The following is a 21,263-nucleotide window of genomic DNA, read 5'->3' on the forward strand; positions in this document are numbered from 1 at the left end:
AAAACAGCTATAAATGGCATTGCTCATATCTTAAGTACCCTTGGTAACATTAAGTGTTGTGATTCATCTTCCAGACTATCAATATTGTTAGTGCAAAGAAATTTTGAAATTTGTTTCTGTAGCAATACAGGATGCATACAAATACAAACACTGAGGGTAATTTTAAACAAACCCACCCGGTGGAAAACCGACAAGATCAGGTCAGCTACCTGTTTTACACCCTGCCTGATTCCACTCTTCATTAACTTCGATGCAGAGCAAAATCGGGTGGGATTTAAAATGGACAGCCAACCCGATCCCGTCGGCTTCCCACCGGGCAGGTTAGGCTAAAATGACCCCCATTATTTTCATAGCTGTCTGCAATTGTGGAAATGCTTCTGCTTTTAAAAACAGAGAAAACTGATGCAAATAACAGAATTAATAAAAAAAACTGCTATGTAATATTCAGATTTATGTTTAGTTGACAACAACATTAAAAATGTACTAAAATCTTTTTAATCATTCTTGGGACATGGGCGGCGCTGGCAAGGCCGGCATTTATTGCCCATCCCTAGTTGCCCTTGAGAAGGTGGTGGTGGGCCGCCGCCTTGAACCGCTGTGAGGTAGGGAGTTCCGGGATTTTGACCCAGCACTATGAAAGAACGACGATATATTTGCAAGTCAGGGTGGTGTGAGTATTGTAGGGGAACTCGGAAGTGATGGTGTTCCCATTCACCTGCTGCCCTTGTCCTTCTAGGCAGTGGAGGTTGCAGATTGGGGAAGCGTTGATCTTTGTTACCATACTAACTTTATGTATCGAAACAATAGAAAGTAGGCCCACAAATTTAGGTTAATGGGTGGAAATTGCAGGCTGGTGAGTGCAGAGTTGCAAACGCCACACATCACAAAGAGCCAATCCCAACTGCCCCAATACAGACCAAACCATACACCACTCTTACAGTATTCCTTTGCACCTATCTTTTTGAAATTTAACAACTAACATTAGTTCTCTATTGCATAAGCAGTATACCACACCAGTCCCAGTGTTTATCATGGGTGTTGGATAGGCCTGACACAGAATACATAGAATTTGGATGTGAAATTTACTGCCAGGGTTTGTGAGGCAGAAATTATGACAACATTCAAGATTAGATTGGATAGGTGGATGAGGGAAAAGAGATTGAAGGAATATGGGAACAGGTTGGGTAAATGTGATTAGAACTATTTGCTTGCGTGGATGGTAAATACCAACATGGAATAGTTGGGCTCAATGGCCTGTTTCCATATTGTAATTTCTATGTTTTTCTATGCCTTTGCCACAGAAATTGGCCTCGAGTTGTTGCAGAGCTCTCGAGCCCCTGATTACAGCGAGGCTGGTCGGTCACACACTTTCTCATTGTGCTTCAATTTCCATCTTTTTCTCATAGTTTCGTGTTGTTGTTCTGTCAGTCTCTTGGCTGTCTTTTGTCTGTTTTATTGCTTCCAAGGTTTCTGTGTAGCTCTTTTTTTTATTCGTTCATGGGATGTGGACGTCGCTGGCGAGGCCAGCATTTATTGCCCATCCCTAATTGCCCTTGAGAAGGTGGTGGTGAGCTGCCTTCTTGAACCGCTGCAGTCCGTGTGGTGAAGGTTCTCCCACAGTGCTGTTAGGTAGGGAGTTCCAGGATTTTGACCCAGCGACGATGAAGGAACGGCGATATATTTCCAAGTCGGGATGGTGTATGACTTGGAGGGGAATGTGCAGGTGGTGTTGTTCCCATGTGCCTGCTGCCCTTGTCCTTCTAGGTGGTAGAGGTCGCGGGTTTGGGAGGTGCTGTCGAAGAAGCCTTGGTGAGTTGCTGCAGTGCATCCTGTGGATGGTACACACTGCAGCCACAGTGCGCCAGTGGTGAAGGGAGTGAATGTTTAGGGTGGTGGATGGGGTGCCAATCAAGCGGGCTGCTTTATCTTGGATGGTGTCAAGCTTCTTGAGTGTTGTTGGAGCTGCACTCATCCAGGCAAGTGGAGAGTATTCCATCACACTCCTGACTTGTGCCTTGTATATGGTGGAAAGGCTTTGGAGAGTCAGGAGGTGAGTCACTTGCCGGAGAATACCCAGCCTCTGACCTGCTCTCATAGCCACAGTATTTATATGGCTGGTCCAGTTCAGTTTCTGGTCAATGGTGACCCCCAGGATGTTACATTTCTTAATATATTAATTTTATATATCTTTACATATGTTAATTTATCGATGCACTCAATATCTGCTTCTTTTAAGGCTTAGGGTAAACAGCAAGATTGGAGGCAACATATGCCATGTTGTAAGTGGGGGTCGAGCGAAGGTATCAGAGGGACAAAGGTGGGGGGGGGGGTGGGTGGTTAAAGGGCAGGCCAGGAAAGACTGGTGGGTGAGGGGTAGGGGGCATTGCTGTGGCCAGGAGGAAGCAAGGGGTTGGGGCTGGAGGGGACTTGGGAGGACCTTGGGAGAGTTGTGGGAGATGACACAGTAGTCTGGGGTCTGAGAACTTTTGGAGTAACTGGGCTCTTACAGCACGCAGTGAGGAGGGAAAGCTCACCACCAGTGCTCCTAGCTGCCAGAGTTCTCAGAGAGCAGCTCATCCAAAAGCACTTCACCTGAACTATTTCTCCCATCCCCAATACACCAACAGTCCCGCAATCCTTATCACCATTGTCCTTACTACCACCATCCAATTGCCTTCCTTCAGAACAGCCTTATGAGTCATGCCCTCACTTTACTACAAATATAAACACCAACATCAAACGCAGAACAGAAAACAAATTTATTGAACGATTCAATTGCATCTGTGCTTAATAATTAATAGAAATAATTAAATACATCCTTCTGCAAGCTGTTAATGCCTGTCTTCTGTACTCATTTACTTATCCTTGAGCTCCTCTGAAATGTATCCCCAGTGGCTACAGCTTGGGGGGTGAAAGGCTGCTGAGCTTCCACTGTTGACACTTCAGATGGCTGTGGTGGGCGACCTCAAGCAGCCTTAAGGACCCGGCTGCAGACTGCAGCATCTCAGCTGGCTGTGTGGCACTAGCAAGGGCACTGGCGGAGTGGGTGAGGAGAGCAGGCATGCTGTCATTCTGAGAGTGGACAGCAGGTGCCTCTCCCATGGAGCCAAGGCCACTCTCCTGGAACTGCGCCTCATCGCTCCTATGGCCTTGCGCGAGAATAGAGTGCAGGGATGATGCGATGTCTGGAAGCTCCTGTCAAAACTGGCCCCCAAAGTCTAGATGGCAACAGTGTTAGCTGCATCATGATGGGTGCCATTGTCGTGTTCATGGAGCGGACCACTTGCTCCATGCTGGACAGAATGGTCTCCATGCTCTGTGTGAAGCTTTAACACAAGTTGTAGCTGGTCTCCTCCATTCTCTGTGCTATTGTGCAGAAGCCCTGTGCATCTAGCATTTTCTGGTGAATGCCCATTAGCCTTCTTGGTAGCTTGGGCCCTCAAAGTCAGCATCTGAGCCCTCTGCAGCAGAGCTAGTATTCAGTCTCGCCCTCCAGTGAGCTGGCACCTATGCCACCCTAGCTCCCGCACGCTTGTGCACGGTGACTCACCACGTGAAGATCCCTCCTCTAGCCTAGCCTCTAAAGTACGCGTAGTGTCAGTCTCTGAGCTGGTGCTTGCTAGGGTGAGTTCGAATGACGGTGCATCTTCAGGAAGGCTGGCCTGTTCTTCCTGAAGTGACAGAGTTATCTCCACATTTTCAGGATCTGAAATGAAAGAGAGGGACAAGGATTAACTTTTAGTGTGAAGGCTGTTGTAAGTAGCTGCAGTTTGTCATGCAGAGTATGTAGGGTGAGATGGAAGTAAGAAAGTAAAAAGAGGATAAGTTGTGAAGAAACCCTGCGCAAAGTCTCCTCCAGCATTGCCAGTCGCCACAGCCAAGGCTCTCCCCATGCCTGTGATGGCCACGCTTTCATCCACAGGGGACAGGATGTGCAGGCCGGCTGGCTTGCTGTGGTGGCGGCTTCCTGGCGAAGGTCGTGCGGGATCTTTTTCTACAGGAAAGCTGAGAGGAGCCGAGCCGAGCGGAGGGAGCGTCCGATAAAAGGCGGGATTTCAGAGCGCTGAGAACAGCTGAGAGGAGCCGAGCGGAGCGGAGGGAGCGTCCGATAAAAGGCGGGATTTCAGAGCGCTGAGAACAGCTGAGAGGAGCCGAGCGGAGCGGAGGGAGGGTCCGATAAAAGGCGGGATTTCAGAGCGCTGAGAGGAGCCGAGCCGAGCGGAGGGAGCGTCCGATAAAAGGCGGGATTTCAGAGCGCTGAGAACAGCTGAGAGGAGCCGAGCCGAGCGGAGGGAGCGTCCGATAAAAGGCGGGATTTCAGAGCGCTGAGAACAGCTGAGAGGAGCCGAGCCGAGCGGAGCTGCGACCGAGTTCGAAGTGACGTCAGGAATTAGATCGGGACGCGACACAGGGGAGGCACCTGATTGGGGAGTAGGTTCAGGTGAGTATTTCTACTTATCGACAGGAACTGAAGTAAAAGGAAAGGGAAGGTCTGCAGGTCTTATCGGAAGTAGCGTTTATTTTTTAGTGAATCAAGGTCCCTAGTGTAGTTAACATTCTCTAAATTGAGAACAATTTAAAGGAGTAAACTCCTTAAAGGGAGTGGTAAGTAGTTTTTCTTTCCTTTTTTTTCTCTTGACATTGCAGTTGTTGTTAAGCTAACTTAAGGGTTAAGTCATGGCAGGAGATCCCAGAGCCGTGTCATGTTCCTCCTGTGAGATGTGGGAATTCAGGGCTCCTTCCTGTATCCCTGATTCCTTCACCTGCGGGAAGTGTGTCCAGCTGCAGCTATTGTTTGACCGCTTGACGGCTCTGGAGCTGCGGATGGACTCACTTTGGAGCATCCGCGATGCTGAGAAAGTCGTGGATAGCACGTTCAGTGAGTTGGTCACACCGCAGATAAAAATTACTGAGGGAGATAGTGAATGGGTGACCAACAGACAGAGGAAGAGTAGGAAGGCAGTGCAGGGGTCCCCTGCGGTCATCTCCCTCCAAAACAGGTATACCGTTTTGGATACTGTTGGGGGAGATGGCTCACCAGGGGAAGGTGGCAGTGGCCAGGTTCATGGCACCGTGGCTGGCTCTGCTGCACAGGAGGGCAGGAAAAAGAGTGGCAGAGCTATAGTGATAGGGGACTCGATTGTAAGGGGAATAGACAGGCGTTTCTGCGGACGCAACCGAGACTCCAGGATGGTATGTTGCCTCCCTGGTGCAAGGGTCAAGGATGTCTCGGAGCGGCTGCAGGACATTCTGGAGGGGGAGGGTGAACAGCCAGTTGTCGTGGTGCATATAGGCACCAACGATATAGGTAAAAAACAGGATGAGGTCCTACAAGCTGAATTTAGGGAGTTAGGAGTTAAACTAAAGAGTAGGACCTCAAAGGTAGTAATCTCAGGATTGCTACCAGTGCCACGGGCAAGTCAGAGTAGGAATGACAGGATAGCTAAGATGAATACGTGGCTTGAGATATGGTGCAAGAGGGAGGGATTCAAATTCCTGGGCCATTGGAACCGGTTCTGGGGGAGGTGGGACCAGTACAAATTGGACAGTCTGCATCTGGGCAGGACTGGAACCAATGTCCTAGGGGGAGTGTTTGCCAGTGCTGTTGGGGAGGGTTTAAACTAATGTGGCAGGGGGATGGGAACCGATGCAGGAAGTCAGTGGGAAATAAAATGGTGACAGAAACAAAAGGCAGTAAGGGAGAGTGTACAGAACATGACCGGACAGATGGTCTGAGAAAGCAGGGCAAAGACCAAGGGAAGTCTAGATTAAACTGCATTTATTTCAATGCAAGAAGTCTGATGGGCAAGGCAGATGAACTCAGGGCATGGATGGGTACATGGGACTGGGATGTTATAGCTATTACTGAAACATGGATAAGGGAGGGGCAGGACTGGCAGCTCAATGTTCCAGGGTACAGATGCTATAGGAAAGATAGAGCAGGAGGTAAGAGAGGAGGGGGAGTTGCGTTCTTGATTAGGGAGAACATCACGGCAGTAGTGAGAGGGGATATATCCGAGGGTTCGCCCACGGATATATCCGTGGGCGAACCCTCGGGTCTATATGGGTAGAACTGAAAAATAAGAAGGGAGAGATCACTTTGATAGGATTGTACTACAGACCCCCAAACAGTCAACGGGAAATTGAGGAGCAAATATGTAAGGAGATTACAGACAGCTGCATGAAAAATAGGGTGGTAATAGTAGGGGACTTTAACTTTCCCAACATTGACTGGGACAGCCATAGCATTAGGGGCTTGGATGGAGAGAAATTTGTTGAGTGTATTCAGGAGGAATTTCTCATTCAGTATGTGGATGGCCCGACTAGAGAGGGGGCAAAACTTGACCTCCTCTTGGGAAATAAGGAAGGGCAGGTGACAGAAGTGTTAGTGAGGGATCACTTTGGGACAAGTGATCATAATTCCATTGGTTTTAAGATAGCTATGGAGAAGGATAGGTCTGGCCCAAAAGTTAAAATTCTAAATTGGGGAAAGGCCAATTTTGATGGTATTAGACAGGAACTTTCAGAAGTTGATTGGGAGAGTCTGTTGGCAGGCAAAGGGACGTCTGGTAAGTGGGAGGCTTTCAAAAGTGTGTTAACCAGGGTTCAGGGTAAGCACATTCCTTATAAAGTGAAGGGCAAGGCTGGTAGAAGTAGGGAACCTTGGATGACTCGGGAGATTGAGGCACTAGTCAAAAAGAAGAAGGAGGCATATGACATGCATAGGCAGCTGGGATCAAGTGGATCCCTTGAAGAGTATAGAGATTGCCGGAGTAGAGTTAAGAGAGAAATCAGGAGGGCAAAAAGGGGATATGAGATTGCTTTGGCAGATCAGGCAAAGGTGAATCCAAAGAGCTTCTACAAATACATAAAGGGCAAAAGGGTAACTAGGGAGAGAGTAGGGCCTCTTAAGGATCAACAAGGTCATCTATGTGCGGAACCACAAGAAATGGGTGAGATCCTGAATGAATATTTCACATCGGTATTTACGGTTGAGAAAGGCATGGATGTTAGGGAACTTGGGGAAATAAATAGTGATGTCTTGAGTAGTGTACATATTACAGAGAGGGAGGTGCTGGAAGTCTTAACGCGCATCAAGGTAGATAAATCTCCGGGACCTGATGAAATGTATCCCAGGACGTTATGGGAGGTTAGGGAGGAAATTGCGGGTCCCCTAACAGAGATATTTGAATCATCCACCGCTACAGGTGAGGTGCCTGAAGATTGGAGGGTGGCAAATGTTGTGCCTTTGTTTAAGAAGGGCGGCAGGGAAAAGCCTGGGAACTACAGACCAGTGAGCCTGACATCTGTAGTGGGTAAGTTGTTAGAGGGTATTCTGAGGGACAGGATCTACAGGCATTTGGAGAGGCAGGGACTAATTAGGAACAGTCAGCATGGTTTTGTGAGAGGAAAATCATGTCTCACGAATTTGATTGAGTTTTTTGAAGGGGTAACCAAGAAGATAGATGAGGGCTGTGCAGTAGACGTGGTCTACATGGACTTTAGCAAAGCCTTTGACAAGGTACCGCATGGTAGGTTGTTACATAAGGTTAAATCTCATGGGATCCAAGGTGAGGTAGCCAATTGGATACAAAATTGGCTTGACGACAGAAGACAGAGGGTGGTTGTAGAGGGTTGTTTTTCAAACTGGATGCCTGTGTCCAGCGGTGTGCCTCAGGGATCGGTGCTGGGTCCGCTGTTATTTGTTATTTATATTAATGATTTGGATGAGAATTTAGGAGGCATGGTTAGTAAGTTTGCAGATGACACCAAGATTGGTGGCATTGTGGACAGTGAAGAAGGTTATCTAGGATTGCAACGGGATCTTGATCAATTGGGCCAGTGGGCCGATGAATGGCAGATGGAGTTTAATTTAGATAAATGTGAGGTGATGCATTTTGGTAGATCGAATCGGGCCAGGACCTACTCCGTTAATGGTAGGGCGTTGGGGAGAGTTATAGAACAAAGAGATCTAGGAGTACAGGTTCATAGCTCCTTGAAAGTGGAGTCACAGGTGGATAGGGTAGTGAAGAAGGCATTCGGCATGCTTGGTTTCATTGGTCAGAACATTGAATGCAGGAGTTGGGATGTCTTGTTGAAGTTGTACAGGGCATTGGTGAGGCCACACTTGGAGTACTGTGTGCAGTTCTGGTCACCCTATTATAGAAAGGATATTATTAAACTAGAAAGAGTGCAGAAAAGATTTACTAGGATGCTACCGGGACTTGATGGTTTGACTTACAGGGAGAGGTTAGACAGACTGGGACTTTTTTCCCTGGAGAGTAGGAGGTTAAGGGGTGATCTTATAGAAGTCTATAAAATAATGAGGGGCATAGATAAGGTAGATAGTCAAAATCTTTTCCCAAAGGTAGGGGAGTCTATAACGAGGGGGCATAGATTTAAGGTGAGAGGGGAGAGATACAAAAGGGTCCAGAGGGGCAATTTTTTCACTCAAAGGGTGGTGAGTGTCTGGAACGAGCTGCCAGAGGCAGTAGTAGAGGCGGGTACAATTTTGTCTTTTGAAAAGCATTTGGACAGTTACATGGGTAAGATGGGTATAGAGGGATATGGGCCAAGTGCAGGCAATTGGGATAAACTGGGCGACATGGACATGTTGGGCCGAAGGGCCTGTTTCCATGTTGTAACTTCTATGATTCTATGATTCTATGATTCTATGAGTGTGTTAGTGAGAGCCTTATGAGGTGTTTAGAGAATGTAGCTGTCATGTGAATAGTTGGTATGTAGTGTGTAAAATCTGAGGTATGGGGAAGTGAAGGTTGCAATAGTGGTGAGTCTGTGAGTATGAGGAGAAGAATGTGGAGTGAAGTGTTGTGCAGTGATGGCAGGAGAGTGAAGGGTAGCTGGGGGGTGGAGTATTGTGAGTTGTGAGGCTGGAAGTGGTGGAGGTGTGAGCAGTATTATTACCTTAACAACTGTGGTGAGGTCATTAATTTTCTTTCGGCCTTGCAGTCATGTCCTGGAAGCTAAGCTCCTTCCATTTACTTCTTCTGCAACCTCTTCCCACTGGCGTCGAAGGTATTGGCCTTTTTGCCCTCGGGGGAGTAGGATCACCCTCCTCCTATCTGCCATCTGAACCCGGGCCTCCAAAGAGAATTGGAGAATCTGGGTGTCCTATCTGGACCTCATCCACCCATCTTCTTCAATCTGGGATGTTTCTCTGTTGTTTGCAGCTGGAATGCACATTCCCTTTAAGAGGTGCTGGCTTCCTTTAAGTGGTGGCAGAGATGCCCGATTTTCCATCTTTCCAAACAGGCATGCAACAATTACTAGCGGGTAGCGCTGGCTGCATACTTGAATCATTTTAATGAGATCTCAGCACGATTTTAACTTGCTGCCTGGGATCACGTGAACAGGCCACATTTCCTGGATGATACACCACTGCTCTGATATGCAAGTTACTGGGCAATTCATACGAATAACCATCCTGATACATATTTTATCAAAGTGGACTAAAACGTAATTCAATAGAGTCTGTTGGTCAGGTTTCCACCACTTAAAACGTCCACATTTAAAATGGGCAGTTGCTTATATCGGCCAAAAAGCAAAAACCATTAACCATTTGTATTAACATCAATTTCAAAGTTGCCGATTATAGCATCTTTAATGTTCTGTTTATTTCGAGCAGAAACTGCTGTTTACTCACCAGTTCGCACCTCATTATGGTGCACTGAATGCAAGAATATAAGTAAATAACAAATAAAAACAAAAAGTGCTGGAGATACTCAGCAAGTCAGGCAGCATCTGTGGAGAGAGAAACAGAGTTAACGTTTCAGGTCGATGACCTTTCATCAGAATAAATAAATAACACCTTGTTAAGGTGCACTGAATGTAATAAAAACCTTATTGAGGCAGACTTCATTCTAATATTTTATATTTTCGGATGAGAATCCTTCACCAAAACCTGCACGGCTGTGCAGGAGAAATCCCCCATTAAGGATTGACCAAAGCAAAGAGAGAATTCTTTTACCTTCTAGTTTTACCTTTTCTAGTCACCCTGCTCACAAGTTTTATTAAAGCCTTCCTTACAGCAGATGGTTCAGCGTGATGACAGCAGGGTACGTTTTGCTTGCAGGTAAATCTAAGACTTTCCGACCCATTGCAAGACTTCTTTGTGACTGCTGCAGAATATGTATGAAAATGAAGAGCCTCGACTCCCATTCCTTCCTGGTAATTTTTTTTTAGGAATGTTGCTGTTTTCCAGGAAGTTTGCAAGGATTGCTGAGAAATATATTTTGTTATATAAATATGTCCCATTTTTTAAAATGTCAGCTGCTTAAAAAATGATCAAAATGCCTCAGTCGCAGCATGCATGTGATAAAAAGAAATGTAATACACTAGACAGTGATGTAGATCTGGAAGTCCATTTCCCTTCATAATAAATGTCTGTACCTGCTATTTTTTATCAACATTTTTATTTTTATTAATCTTTCAGCTATACCATATGCACCCGATGGCAGTTATACCTGACATCGCGCATAGCGGACAGATCTCGTTCACATAAGCTATAAGTGGTGGGGACTGTACTTCAAAGTGTATCAGAATTTTGATTAAATGCCTTATCCTATGACCGCAACAGCTCGCCTGCACAGGAGAGTTCATTATCTAATTTTATGTCCATGGGGAAGCTCTAACAATAAATTGAGAATACTCTACATTAAATCTAGTTAGTGCAGTGATACACTATCTACCAATATGCTATACCTTGAAAGGGTAAGATACAGATTTGTGCCTTTAAATTCTCACAAAAAATGTATGATCTTGGCTGTACCATCTGGTGAAGACACTAAGTGGGACCAGGCATTTAACATCTGGAAATGGGAGAAAGTTAGTGGTAAAGTCACCACAGCTTGCATCTGTGTGGGTAGTTGCAGAGAAAAATGGCAGGGGAATGGTGTACGGTCTAAATTCATAACTGGGCAAACAAAAAGTTTTAAAATGCAAGCTATATAAATTTCTTACAGTATAATATTTCCAGTTGTGTACAATAGGTTACACCAAAATATAATCTATAAGCATGATCACCTTAACAGAAATGAAACACCATATATCCCTTTCACCAGTCATACCACAAACTGAAAGCTGAACTTTCATTTATTTTCTCTATGTGCCTGGAAGCTGCTTTGACATAACAATGGTCCCAATTAACCACAATATACAGATTCCAAATGGCTTACATTGAACGATAATAACTAAGTGCAATGTCGTGCATAATTTATTAAGGTTTTAACCAGTCAGATGGAATTACATTGAGCTGATAAGGTACTTTTAATGTTTGCCAGCTTTAATTGGCTTGTGGAAATGCTGTTTGATTAATATTTTCACTATAGTTAGTGCGAACATGTATGTTGGAAAATTTAACCCTCTGTGTACTAGATATTCCAGAAAAGTTACATCTTATATGCATTACATTACAAATAGCTTTAAATGATATATGGCAAGCATTTAAAAAAAAATTGTGCTTGTGATGTGGGCAGTATTTATTGCCCATCCATAATTGCCCTGAGGGCATTAAGAGTCAACCACATGGGCCTGAGCAGGTGTTGGCCAAACAGGGCAGCAGTGACAGCAACTTACATGGTTATTTTATTTCACAACTAGCCACGGTTGGATTTGAACCTATGACCTTTGGGTTGCTAGTACACTACCATAACCATTATGTTACCTCACCTACGCATATGTGATAAAGTACAAGAGTAGAAGAGGAAAAGAAATGGCGCAGAAACATAAACTTTCCCACAATTTGATTAATAATTGCAGAACCATAACTGATTTTAGGAAATGTAGGCATTTATGTTACATATGCCAACTAAATTGACTGAGAAGAAAGAAAGGACTTACACTTATATAGTGCAGCTCACATCCTTAGAACTTCTCAAAACAGTTCACAGCTATTGAATTACCTTTGAAGTACAGTCACTGGTGTTATTGTAGGTAAACATGGCATCCAATTTACACACAGCAAAGTCCCACCAGCAGTAAATTAGATAAATGACCAGTTTATCTGCTTTTGGTGTGTTTTTTAATTCATTATCAGGTTATGGGTGTCGCTGGCAAGGCCAGCATTATTGTCCATCTCTAGTTGCTCTGAGAAGGTGGCGTTGGGCCTTCTTGAACTGCCGCAGTTCATATTGAGGGCAGAATGTTGAACAGAACACTGAGAGAACTTCCTTGTTTTTCTTCAAATATCGCCATGGGATCTTTTATATCCACCTAAACAGGAAGACAGGGACTCATCAAAAATGTATTATCTGAAAGATGGTGCCTTTGACAATTCCTCCCTCCCGCCCTGGAGTGTCAGCCTTGATTATGTGCTGAGGTCGTGGAGTGGGGCTTGAATCCATGAGGATTGTAAACTCTCCTATAAGTGGATTTTTCTAAAACTCTAGTTCTTGTGAAACAAGGAAAATAAATGTATTATACAGAAAAGAAAGATTTTGGATTTTTATGACCTTTCACGACCAGAGGGCATCCTCTGCCTCAAAAAAGCCTCAACCTCAGAAAAACAGTCCCTACTATACCAATGCGAATTTTTCCATTTCCTCTGACAATCATTCTTCCTCAGTGAGAATGCCAGTCATTAGTGGCAGTTTTATGCTGTGGCTGCACATGCATAAGTAGCTGAGTGGAGACTGCCCAAACTCATTTCACACATGCATGTTGCAGTCAGCAGAGAGAGCATTTTTCCCACCAGTCTAGGTTGAATTTGTTTAAACCTTAAAATAAAAGAAATGGCAAAGTAGTCTGATGCTGTTGAGTTATAATGTATAATATTACAATGCCACAAGACTTCAATGTGAAAGTGAAGCAATTTGAAAGACTAACTAGAATATGAAGATGAAAATTAGATGCTCATTACAAAATGCATTCTGATAATATGTGAAAATACATTTTCTTTTAATTATGTTTGTTTAACCTTCTAAAGTTTCATGGCTGAAAATCTTAAAGGTGACTGAAGCTGAGAGCATATAAAACACAGGTTTTCATAACTAAGTAACACAATTGCTGTATGTTAATCCTCCAGGCAATTTAGCTATAGATTTACAGGAAGACGTGTTGTACAAGGTAGTCTGTATCAGCAGCAATGGTCAGTCTGCTGTAACTTGACATAGCCTGATTCACAATGCTCTTCAAGTATGATATCAATAGTGTACTCTTCTGAGACCAAACACAGGGTTTAGAAAAAGACGAGAGCCACTGGATTTATTTTCTGTCTGCCTGTGAATTTTGCAAAAGAGGAAGACACTTTTGTTTGACAAGACGGAAAGGGACAGATAAGATTTTGAGATTAGATTAAATAATATGCCTTTTATTGTAAAGGTGGCGGCTCTATTATTTCAAGTAACTGAAGCCTTTACAGACCATAAAATGTAACTGTCATTCTCTTGAATGATGGCTGTGATGTGTAGCAGAGACTTAAAGTAAAGTCAGTGGGTGTGGAAAGAAAACCAAAAAAAACCTACTGGAAACAGAACTATCTTTTGATGAGAAAGAGTGTTTCGTTAATAGATCTAATTTCAGATAGGAATCCAGCTTCTGTACCCATTTTCATTTTTAGACCATAAAGAACAATGTTGGCTTTGAATAACTTAGTCCAAGACTAAGAAACATTTGCATATCTCTTAGAATAAAGTGTTGTTTCCTCTAAAACACAATCTATAGTATAAAAATAGGGTTCCTGAGTCTGAATTCCAATCCTGACTGACATTGACACTCAGATTCCTCTCGGGTGGAGAGGGAGGGATGACTGACTCCTTTTCCTTTCCTTCCCTATCCAACTTGGTCAAGCAAACCATCTAACATGTTAACCAAGGACTCACAATCATGGAGCCACGAGATTGGCCATCAGCTGGGCTGGACTATGCTGTCTTCTTGGGCAGGGAAAAATAAGAGGAAAATAACTGTCAAAATCCTAGCTGGGTCCAATGACACGAGTTAAAGAATATTTCTGGTATTTGGAAACAAGGATAATTCCATGGCATGATGTGAAAGAAAGAGAGTTGGAGTACAAGAGTAAGGAAGTCTTCCCTCAGTTGTACAGGACTTTGGTGAGACCTCACCTGGAGAACTGTGTATAGTTTTGGTCTCCTTACCTAAGGAAGGATATACTTACCTTAGAGGTGGTACAACGAATCACTAGATTGATTCCTGGGATGAGAGGGTTGTCCTATGAGGAGAGGTTGCGTAGAATGGGCCTATATTCTCTGGCTTTTAGAAGAATGAGAGGTGATCTCATTGAAACATATAAGATTCAGAGGGGGCGTGACAGGGTAGATGCTGACTGGCGAGTCTAGAACTACAGAACTACAGTCTCAGGATGAGGGATCGGCCATTTAAGATTGAGATGAGAAGGAATTTCTTCACTCAGAGGGTTGTGAATCTTTGGAATTCTCTACCCGAGAGGGCTGTGGATGCTGAGTCATTGAGTATATTCAAGGCTGACTTAGATAGATTTTTGGACTCTAGGGGAAACAAGGGATGTGGGGATCGGGCAGGAAAGTGGAATTTGAAGCCAAGATCAGCCATGATCTTATTGAATGACGGAGCAGGCTCGAGGGGCCTTATAGCCTACTCTTGCTCCTATTTCTTATGTTCTTATGTTCTTAAATTGTTGATGAGTAAAATACTATTTCACTAATTCAGTACCAAACTGGAGCACAATAAAAATCTTGTAATCTACAAAATGTTGCTTCCTATTGTTACATTTGTTGCACTTTTGTGTCAACTTTTTCCATTATAAATTCTTATATCCACATAATGGACAATGTAAATTTGTCACGCTGTAATTACACATTCTGGTAACTGGATGGCTCAATATTGTCTTTCCCCAAAAATTGGTCATAAAGTTTGCTGAACATTTTTCACCTGCCATATTTTTTCTCAGTAACTGAAATTCCTGTTGTCCGAAATAAGGGTTAAAATAAATAAATCCATATTTTAGAATAACATGATTAAATTTATCCATTTGTTTGTGTGTTTTTTATTGCTTCATTAAAGTTTTTACTTGTAGGCCTTAGCCTTCCCCAAAAGCCTGGGCTTGGACTTAATATTTTTACCCAGAGCTGTGACGCTGTGAGCTGAATTTATATTGTGCAGTCTGATCATGTGCAGCATACTCAATTCCCCAGGATGCATCAATACCATTCAGTAACAGAATTGCTGGAATATTTTTCTTTAGCTTCAAGATCTTCTAAATTATTTTTCAAAATTATTTCAAGAAAAGCTTGAGGACTAATTTTAAAAGCTTTATTGAGGTAAAGTTTATTTGAATTTTTTTTTAAACAGAGAGAGGGTGTGTGTGTGAGAGAGATAAAATGTGAAACAATGGATTATACATCTCATTTTATTTTTGGCTCTTGTTTTAAGTTGCATAAACTTTAGAAAATCTGACAGACAGACAGAGACAGAGTGTCTTTCTTCCTTATAATTTCAGTTCATTTTTCAAAACAAAAGTTCAATTTTGAAGCAAACATCCTCTAGTTTTTACCTAATTAGCAACTGGGTTTTGTTGATACCAAATGTAAATGTTCTAAGGTGCAGATACAGCGGGGGAGAGAGAACGACAAACACAGCGGGAGAGAGAGAGAGAGAGAGTGACAGACACAGTGAGGTAGAAATTTGTCCTGGGCGGTAGTGCAAAACAGGCGGTATGGTGTTGGCCAACCATAATATTACCCGCTCGCTATTCAGTTCCATTGATTTCATCTACCTTCAATTGCTTGCGTCTTGCACACCACCTCGCAGTGTATTCTCAGCTTTAAAAATACTATATATATATATATATAAAAATATTTAAATACATCATAGCACGACCATGAAGTGAACAATTCATAAATATATTGCCATGCACACAGAATAATGGACAGAATTGTGGAATTCAATCCCTAAGCATAGATGAAAATCCTAGAAAAACATTTAATAAAGATAGAATTTCACTTACTCAGTCTCTCTAAATCAGTAGCCCTGATTTTATCCCCTCCATAACATAAACACCTCTATTATTATAAAACAATGAATCTTCTAACTTACCAGGCACGATAGGAGATAGAGAAATCTACTAGTAATTTATAATCATTTCTGTCTCTGTTTCTGACACAGCCAGCAAATTATAAATACGGTTAATTATCTTCATCATATGGAAGGTAGAAAATTGTAAATTAAAACTTCAAAAATGTAGAATCATTAGTGTTCCATGGTTGCTTACAAAGTTATTTTCATCGATAATGAATGATTTTTTTGATTTTCCTTAAAGATTCATATGTAGCATCGTTGAATTGTTACAGCACAGAAGGAGGCCATTCGAGCCAGTGGCGGCTCTTTGTAAGAGCAGTCCAGTTAGTCCCATTCTCCCGCTCTTTCCCCATAACCTTGCAAGTTTTTTCCCTTCAAGTATTCATCCAATTGCTTTTTGAAAGTCACAATTGAATCTGCTTCCACTCAGGCAGCGCATTTCAGATCATAACTACTCACTGCGTAAAAAAGTTTTTCCCTAGGTCGTCTTTGGTTCTTTTGCCAATCACGTTAAATCTGTGTCCTCCGGTTCTCGACATTTCCGCCATTGGAAACAGTTTCTCTTTATTTATTTTATCTAAACCCTTCATGATTTTGAACACTTCCATCAAATCTCCTCTCAACCTTCTCTGCTCTAAGGAGAACAACCCCAGCTTCTCCAGTCTATCCACGTAACTGAAGTCCCTCATCCCTGGAACCATTCTAGTAAATCTTCTCTGCACCCTCTCTAACGCCTTCATATCCTTCCTAAAGTGCGGTGCCTAGAATTGGACACAATGCTCCAGTTGTGGCCGAACCAATGTTTTATAGAGATTCAACATAACTTCCTTGCTTTTGTACCCTGTGCCTCTATTTATAAAGTTCAGGATCCCTTATGCTTTTTTAACCGCTTTCTCAACCTGTCCTGCCACCTTCAAAGATTTGTGCACATATACCCCCAGGTCTCTTTGCTCCAGCACCCCTTTCAGAATTGTACCCTTTAGTTTATATTGCCTCTCCTCGTTCTTCCTGCCAAAATGTATCACTTCGCACTTCTCTGCGTTAAATTTCATCTGCCATGTTGTAATGTATATTTATATTTTCCATTACAGTGCACAGATTATGATTTTAAATATGGAACAGAGTGTCTTCATTTAGCTCTGCAGTATTGTGGCATCTCTGCCAAGCTCATTGATGGGCCACCTGATCTGTGGAAGGTAAGAGGAAACTGTTTAAGTTTAAATACCATGCTTTGCTGAAAACATTGTGGTTGTAAAAATATGATTGTAACCATGACATAGATTTGGACATGACTAGGAACACAATATTCTTATAATATTTTCAGGAGAGATTGGGAGGGGAAAAAAGGGGTGTGAATTGGCAATATTAATCAAAGATTCTATCACAGCGTTTGAATGTAGGAATGTTCCAGGTGGTTGTGTTAGAACAGAATCCATATGGATAGAGTTAAGGGATAGAAAGGGAAATGATATGATTCTTGCTGTGTATTATAGGCCATCAAATAGTGGAGATGAGATAGAGGGGGAGCTTTTTAGACCGTTCAGAAAGATATGTTTTATAAATAGGGGCATTGAGTACAAGAGCAAAGAAGTAAAATGTGTACAAAACATTGGTTAAGCCACAGACACTATGTGAAGTGTTGGGCACCCCATTATAGAAAGGACTTCAACGCCCTGGAGTGTGCAGTGTAGATTCGCCAGGGTGATGCCAGGGATGGGAAACTGTAGTTATGAGGAGAAATCTGAGGTACTTGGACTATTTCCGCTGGAGCAGAGAAGGCTAAAAGGAGATTTAATAAAGATTTTAAAACTATGAAAAGATTTGATGAACTGAATGAGGAGAGACCATTTTGTCTGGTTGAGGAATTAGTGTTGAAGATTCATCAATTTAAAACTATTAAGAGAATAAGAAGAAGTTAGGAGAAATACTTTTGCACAGATGTTATTGGAACATGGAATGCTTTTCCATAGGGAGTGGTTGAGCTACAGATCATTGTATTTTGTAAGGGAAGAATAGATAAACATTTGAAGTAGAGTAAAATACCAGGCCATCGGGTAGGAAGCAGGGCAGTGGGATTAGTATTGATTGCTCTAGCAAGGAGCCAGCACAGGCACAATGAGCACGATTTTAACATTGAAAAATGGGTGGGTTGGGGGCGGGGGACATTCAAAATCGCAACCATTTCAGACCCGCCCCCAACCCTCCCATTTCCGGTTTTCACTGGGGCGGGACGAGGGGGGACGACCAACCCGCTCCCAGGAGGCGGATTGGTCACTAAAACCTTTCAAGGAGGCTGCGGGTCGCCATTTTTGCAGGTTTTACAATTTCAACTCCTCGGGGCTGGGATTCCCGGACCTTCTCCTTCACGTCTTGTGAGAGGAGGCGAGAAGGCCCAAAACTGGAGATTAAGTGCCTTTCTGGCACAGTTTGTGGGCCCGGAGGAGCAGGTGTGCTTCCCCCAAGCCCAGCAAGCCTGCCTACAACGCAGACACCACCCCGCCTCTCCGATTTCCAACCCCGCCTCTCCAATCTCCGACCCCGCCCCTCCGATCTCCGACCGCCTCTCCAATCTCAGACCTGCCCCCAACGCTCGCGACCATCCCCTCCCGATGACCGTTGATCCCTCCCCCGCTAATTGATCAGGGCCGCCGCCCCCCTCCCCCCCCCCCCCCAACAATCGCGGGCAAATCCCCGATCTCCGACCCCCCCACCCCCAATCGATCGCAGACCCCCGCGATTACCCCTGATCCTGACACCCCGCCCTTGATTGACTACCCTCCCCGACCCCCATGCCCACCGGTAGCCCATGCCCATCAGTGGCTCATGTCCACCCATGCCCCCCTTCCCCCCCTCCCCCAATCCATATAAGCAAAGACTTACCTGAAGACTTATCTGACCACGTCCTCTCCCTGGCTGCTCTCCTGTCTGACTGAGACCAGCCTGTCAATCAGGCTGGTCAGTCGGACGGCAAACCGACAAAAAAAAGGGTGTTCTTATGTCAAAATTGTAAGGACATTCGGGAAACCTGTACTTCCGGGTTTCCCGTCCGCAGTTTGACCCCCCGCCCCCTTCCCGCCTCGGGGTCAAAATCATGCCCAATAAGCTGAATGCCCTCCTTTTGTGCGATAAACTTCTATTGTCACATAGTTGTATTTGGGAATTAAAACATAATTTTAAATGAAATGATGTAATGTGTGTCACACCATAAAATCTAGTATAGTAATTTTAAAATGTTGGGTATGTACTTGTTTTCTTTGTGGAGAAGCAATGCAGTTAAAAGAGTAAAGAAAATTTATATAATACTGAGATTAAGTGCTGCAATTGAACCATTTTTATCTGTTATAAATGGGAACAGTTGGAATATTGCATATGAATGTTAGGCAGACTTCATTAAAATTCATTGGTAGGCAGTCATCCTAATTGTGTCATGTATTTTGTTTATGTTAAGGTGATGTATATGTCATGTTTACATTTAAGACATACAGTACCTGCATGTTGAAGCTTGTTACATTTTTTTTATTCCAAACACCCAGCTGTTTCATAAATGGAGTATAGTTGCAGCTGGACCTGTCATTTTATGCTATATTATACTGGTGTTTCCTTCTGCAGTCATGATGCCATGGTTGTAAATGTTGCATTAAGATTGCAGTATGGAGCCAACATTACTTCACCTCTAAGGAGAGAACAGTTGTGGAGCCTTTGTCAGAAATGGAAGATATTACAGATGAACTGTGTTTAAAAAGGAATAGAACAAAGGGAAGGAGGGTAAACACACAAACACACACACACACACACACACACAATTCGGGGTGAAATTCATCGTGGGTAGTAGCACATAACGAGCAATAGTGCACCAGCAGCCCGTTCTACACTACGCCTGATTCTCTTTTTTCCATTGGCTTTAATGAAAAGGGCTGCCAACGCACTATAGCCCAAGATGAACTTTACCCCCATAGAATGGCCTATAACTACTTAAGTAGAAAAAGAGATGGCTAAATGATTGAAGTGAAACTAACATAAAACAATAGGAGTCATACTGAAAGAAATTAAAGACATTTATGAAATAGAGAGAATGTGTGAATACTTGGGATGGTAGAAATAGAAGCAGGAAAACCGGCAAATTGGGGCAGGACCAGTGGCCTGGGACCCTGGAAGAAGAAAAGAGCAGGACAACACTAAGGGAGCAGAGTGCTCCATCAGCACAGTGTTGTGATGGAGGGCCCCCAACCCAATCCCTCCACCCCCCACTCCATCCTTAAAATGCCGGCACATCCATCTCACACTGTCAGTACTTCCAGACAAAGAGAAAGTGGGAACTACCGTTATGGTTTGATGTAATTAAAGTCAGTATTAAGGCCAGAGGGCTGAAAAGTACCTAATAGTACTGCAAACAGGGCAGACACATGCGATTAGGACCACTGTCTGTGTGGAAGGTAAACACCAACATGGACTGGTTGGTAAAATTCTGTGTAATTCTATGCAGTAGTGAGATGAAATGCTGTTCCCCGAGCTTGCCTTATTCTTCATTGGAACAGTGTAAAAGGCCAAAGACAGGTCAGAATAGGAATGGGGCAGAGAATAGAAGTGACACGCAGCCGGGAACTCTGGGTCACATTTGCAGACAGAACTGTGACGTTTGGCAAAGTGGTCACCTAATCTGCATTTGGTCTCCCCGATGTAGAGGAGTCATAGAGTCATAGAGTTATACAGCACGGATAGAGGCCCTTCGGCCCATCGTGTCCGCGCCGGCCATCAAGCCCTGTCTACTCTAATCCCATATTCCAGCATTTGGTCCGTAGCCTTGTATGCTATGGCATTTCAAGTGCTCATCCAAATGCTTCTTGAATGTTGTGAGGGTTCCTGCCTCCACAACCCTTTCAGGCAGTGAGTTCCAGACTCCAACCACCCTCTGGGTGAAAAAGTTCTTTCTCAAATCCCCTCTAAACCTCCCGCCTTTTACCTTGAATCTATGTCCCCTTGTTATAGAACCCTCAACGAAGGGAAAAAGCTCCTTAGTATCCATCCTATCTGTGCCCCTCATAATTTTGTACACCTCAATCATGTCCCCCCTCAGCCTCCTCTGCTCCAAGGAAAACAAACCCAATCTTCCCAGTCTCTCTTCAAAGCTGAAGCGCTCCAGCCCTGGTAACATCCTGGTGAATCTCCTCTGCACCCTCTCCAAAGCGATCACATCCTTCCTGTAGTGTGGCGACCAGAACTGCACACAGTACTCC

General features: G+C 43.7%; 1 protein-coding gene across 1 annotated transcript in view; it reads left to right on the forward strand.

Moving 5' to 3' along the window:
- The window catches only part of crppa (CDP-L-ribitol pyrophosphorylase A), a 324,300-nt gene that overhangs the window by 67,569 nt on the left and 235,468 nt on the right, over positions 1-21,263 (forward strand). Inside the window, exon 4 of the mRNA XM_068003843.1 lies at positions 17,121-17,225. Within this exon, the coding sequence (XP_067859944.1) occupies positions 17,121-17,225 (105 nt within the window). The remainder of the gene's footprint in view (positions 1-17,120; positions 17,226-21,263) is intronic.

Source organism: Heptranchias perlo, chromosome 2 (genome assembly GCF_035084215.1).
Source record: "Heptranchias perlo isolate sHepPer1 chromosome 2, sHepPer1.hap1, whole genome shotgun sequence".
In the NCBI taxonomy this organism is placed as follows: domain Eukaryota; kingdom Metazoa; phylum Chordata; class Chondrichthyes; order Hexanchiformes; family Hexanchidae; genus Heptranchias; species Heptranchias perlo.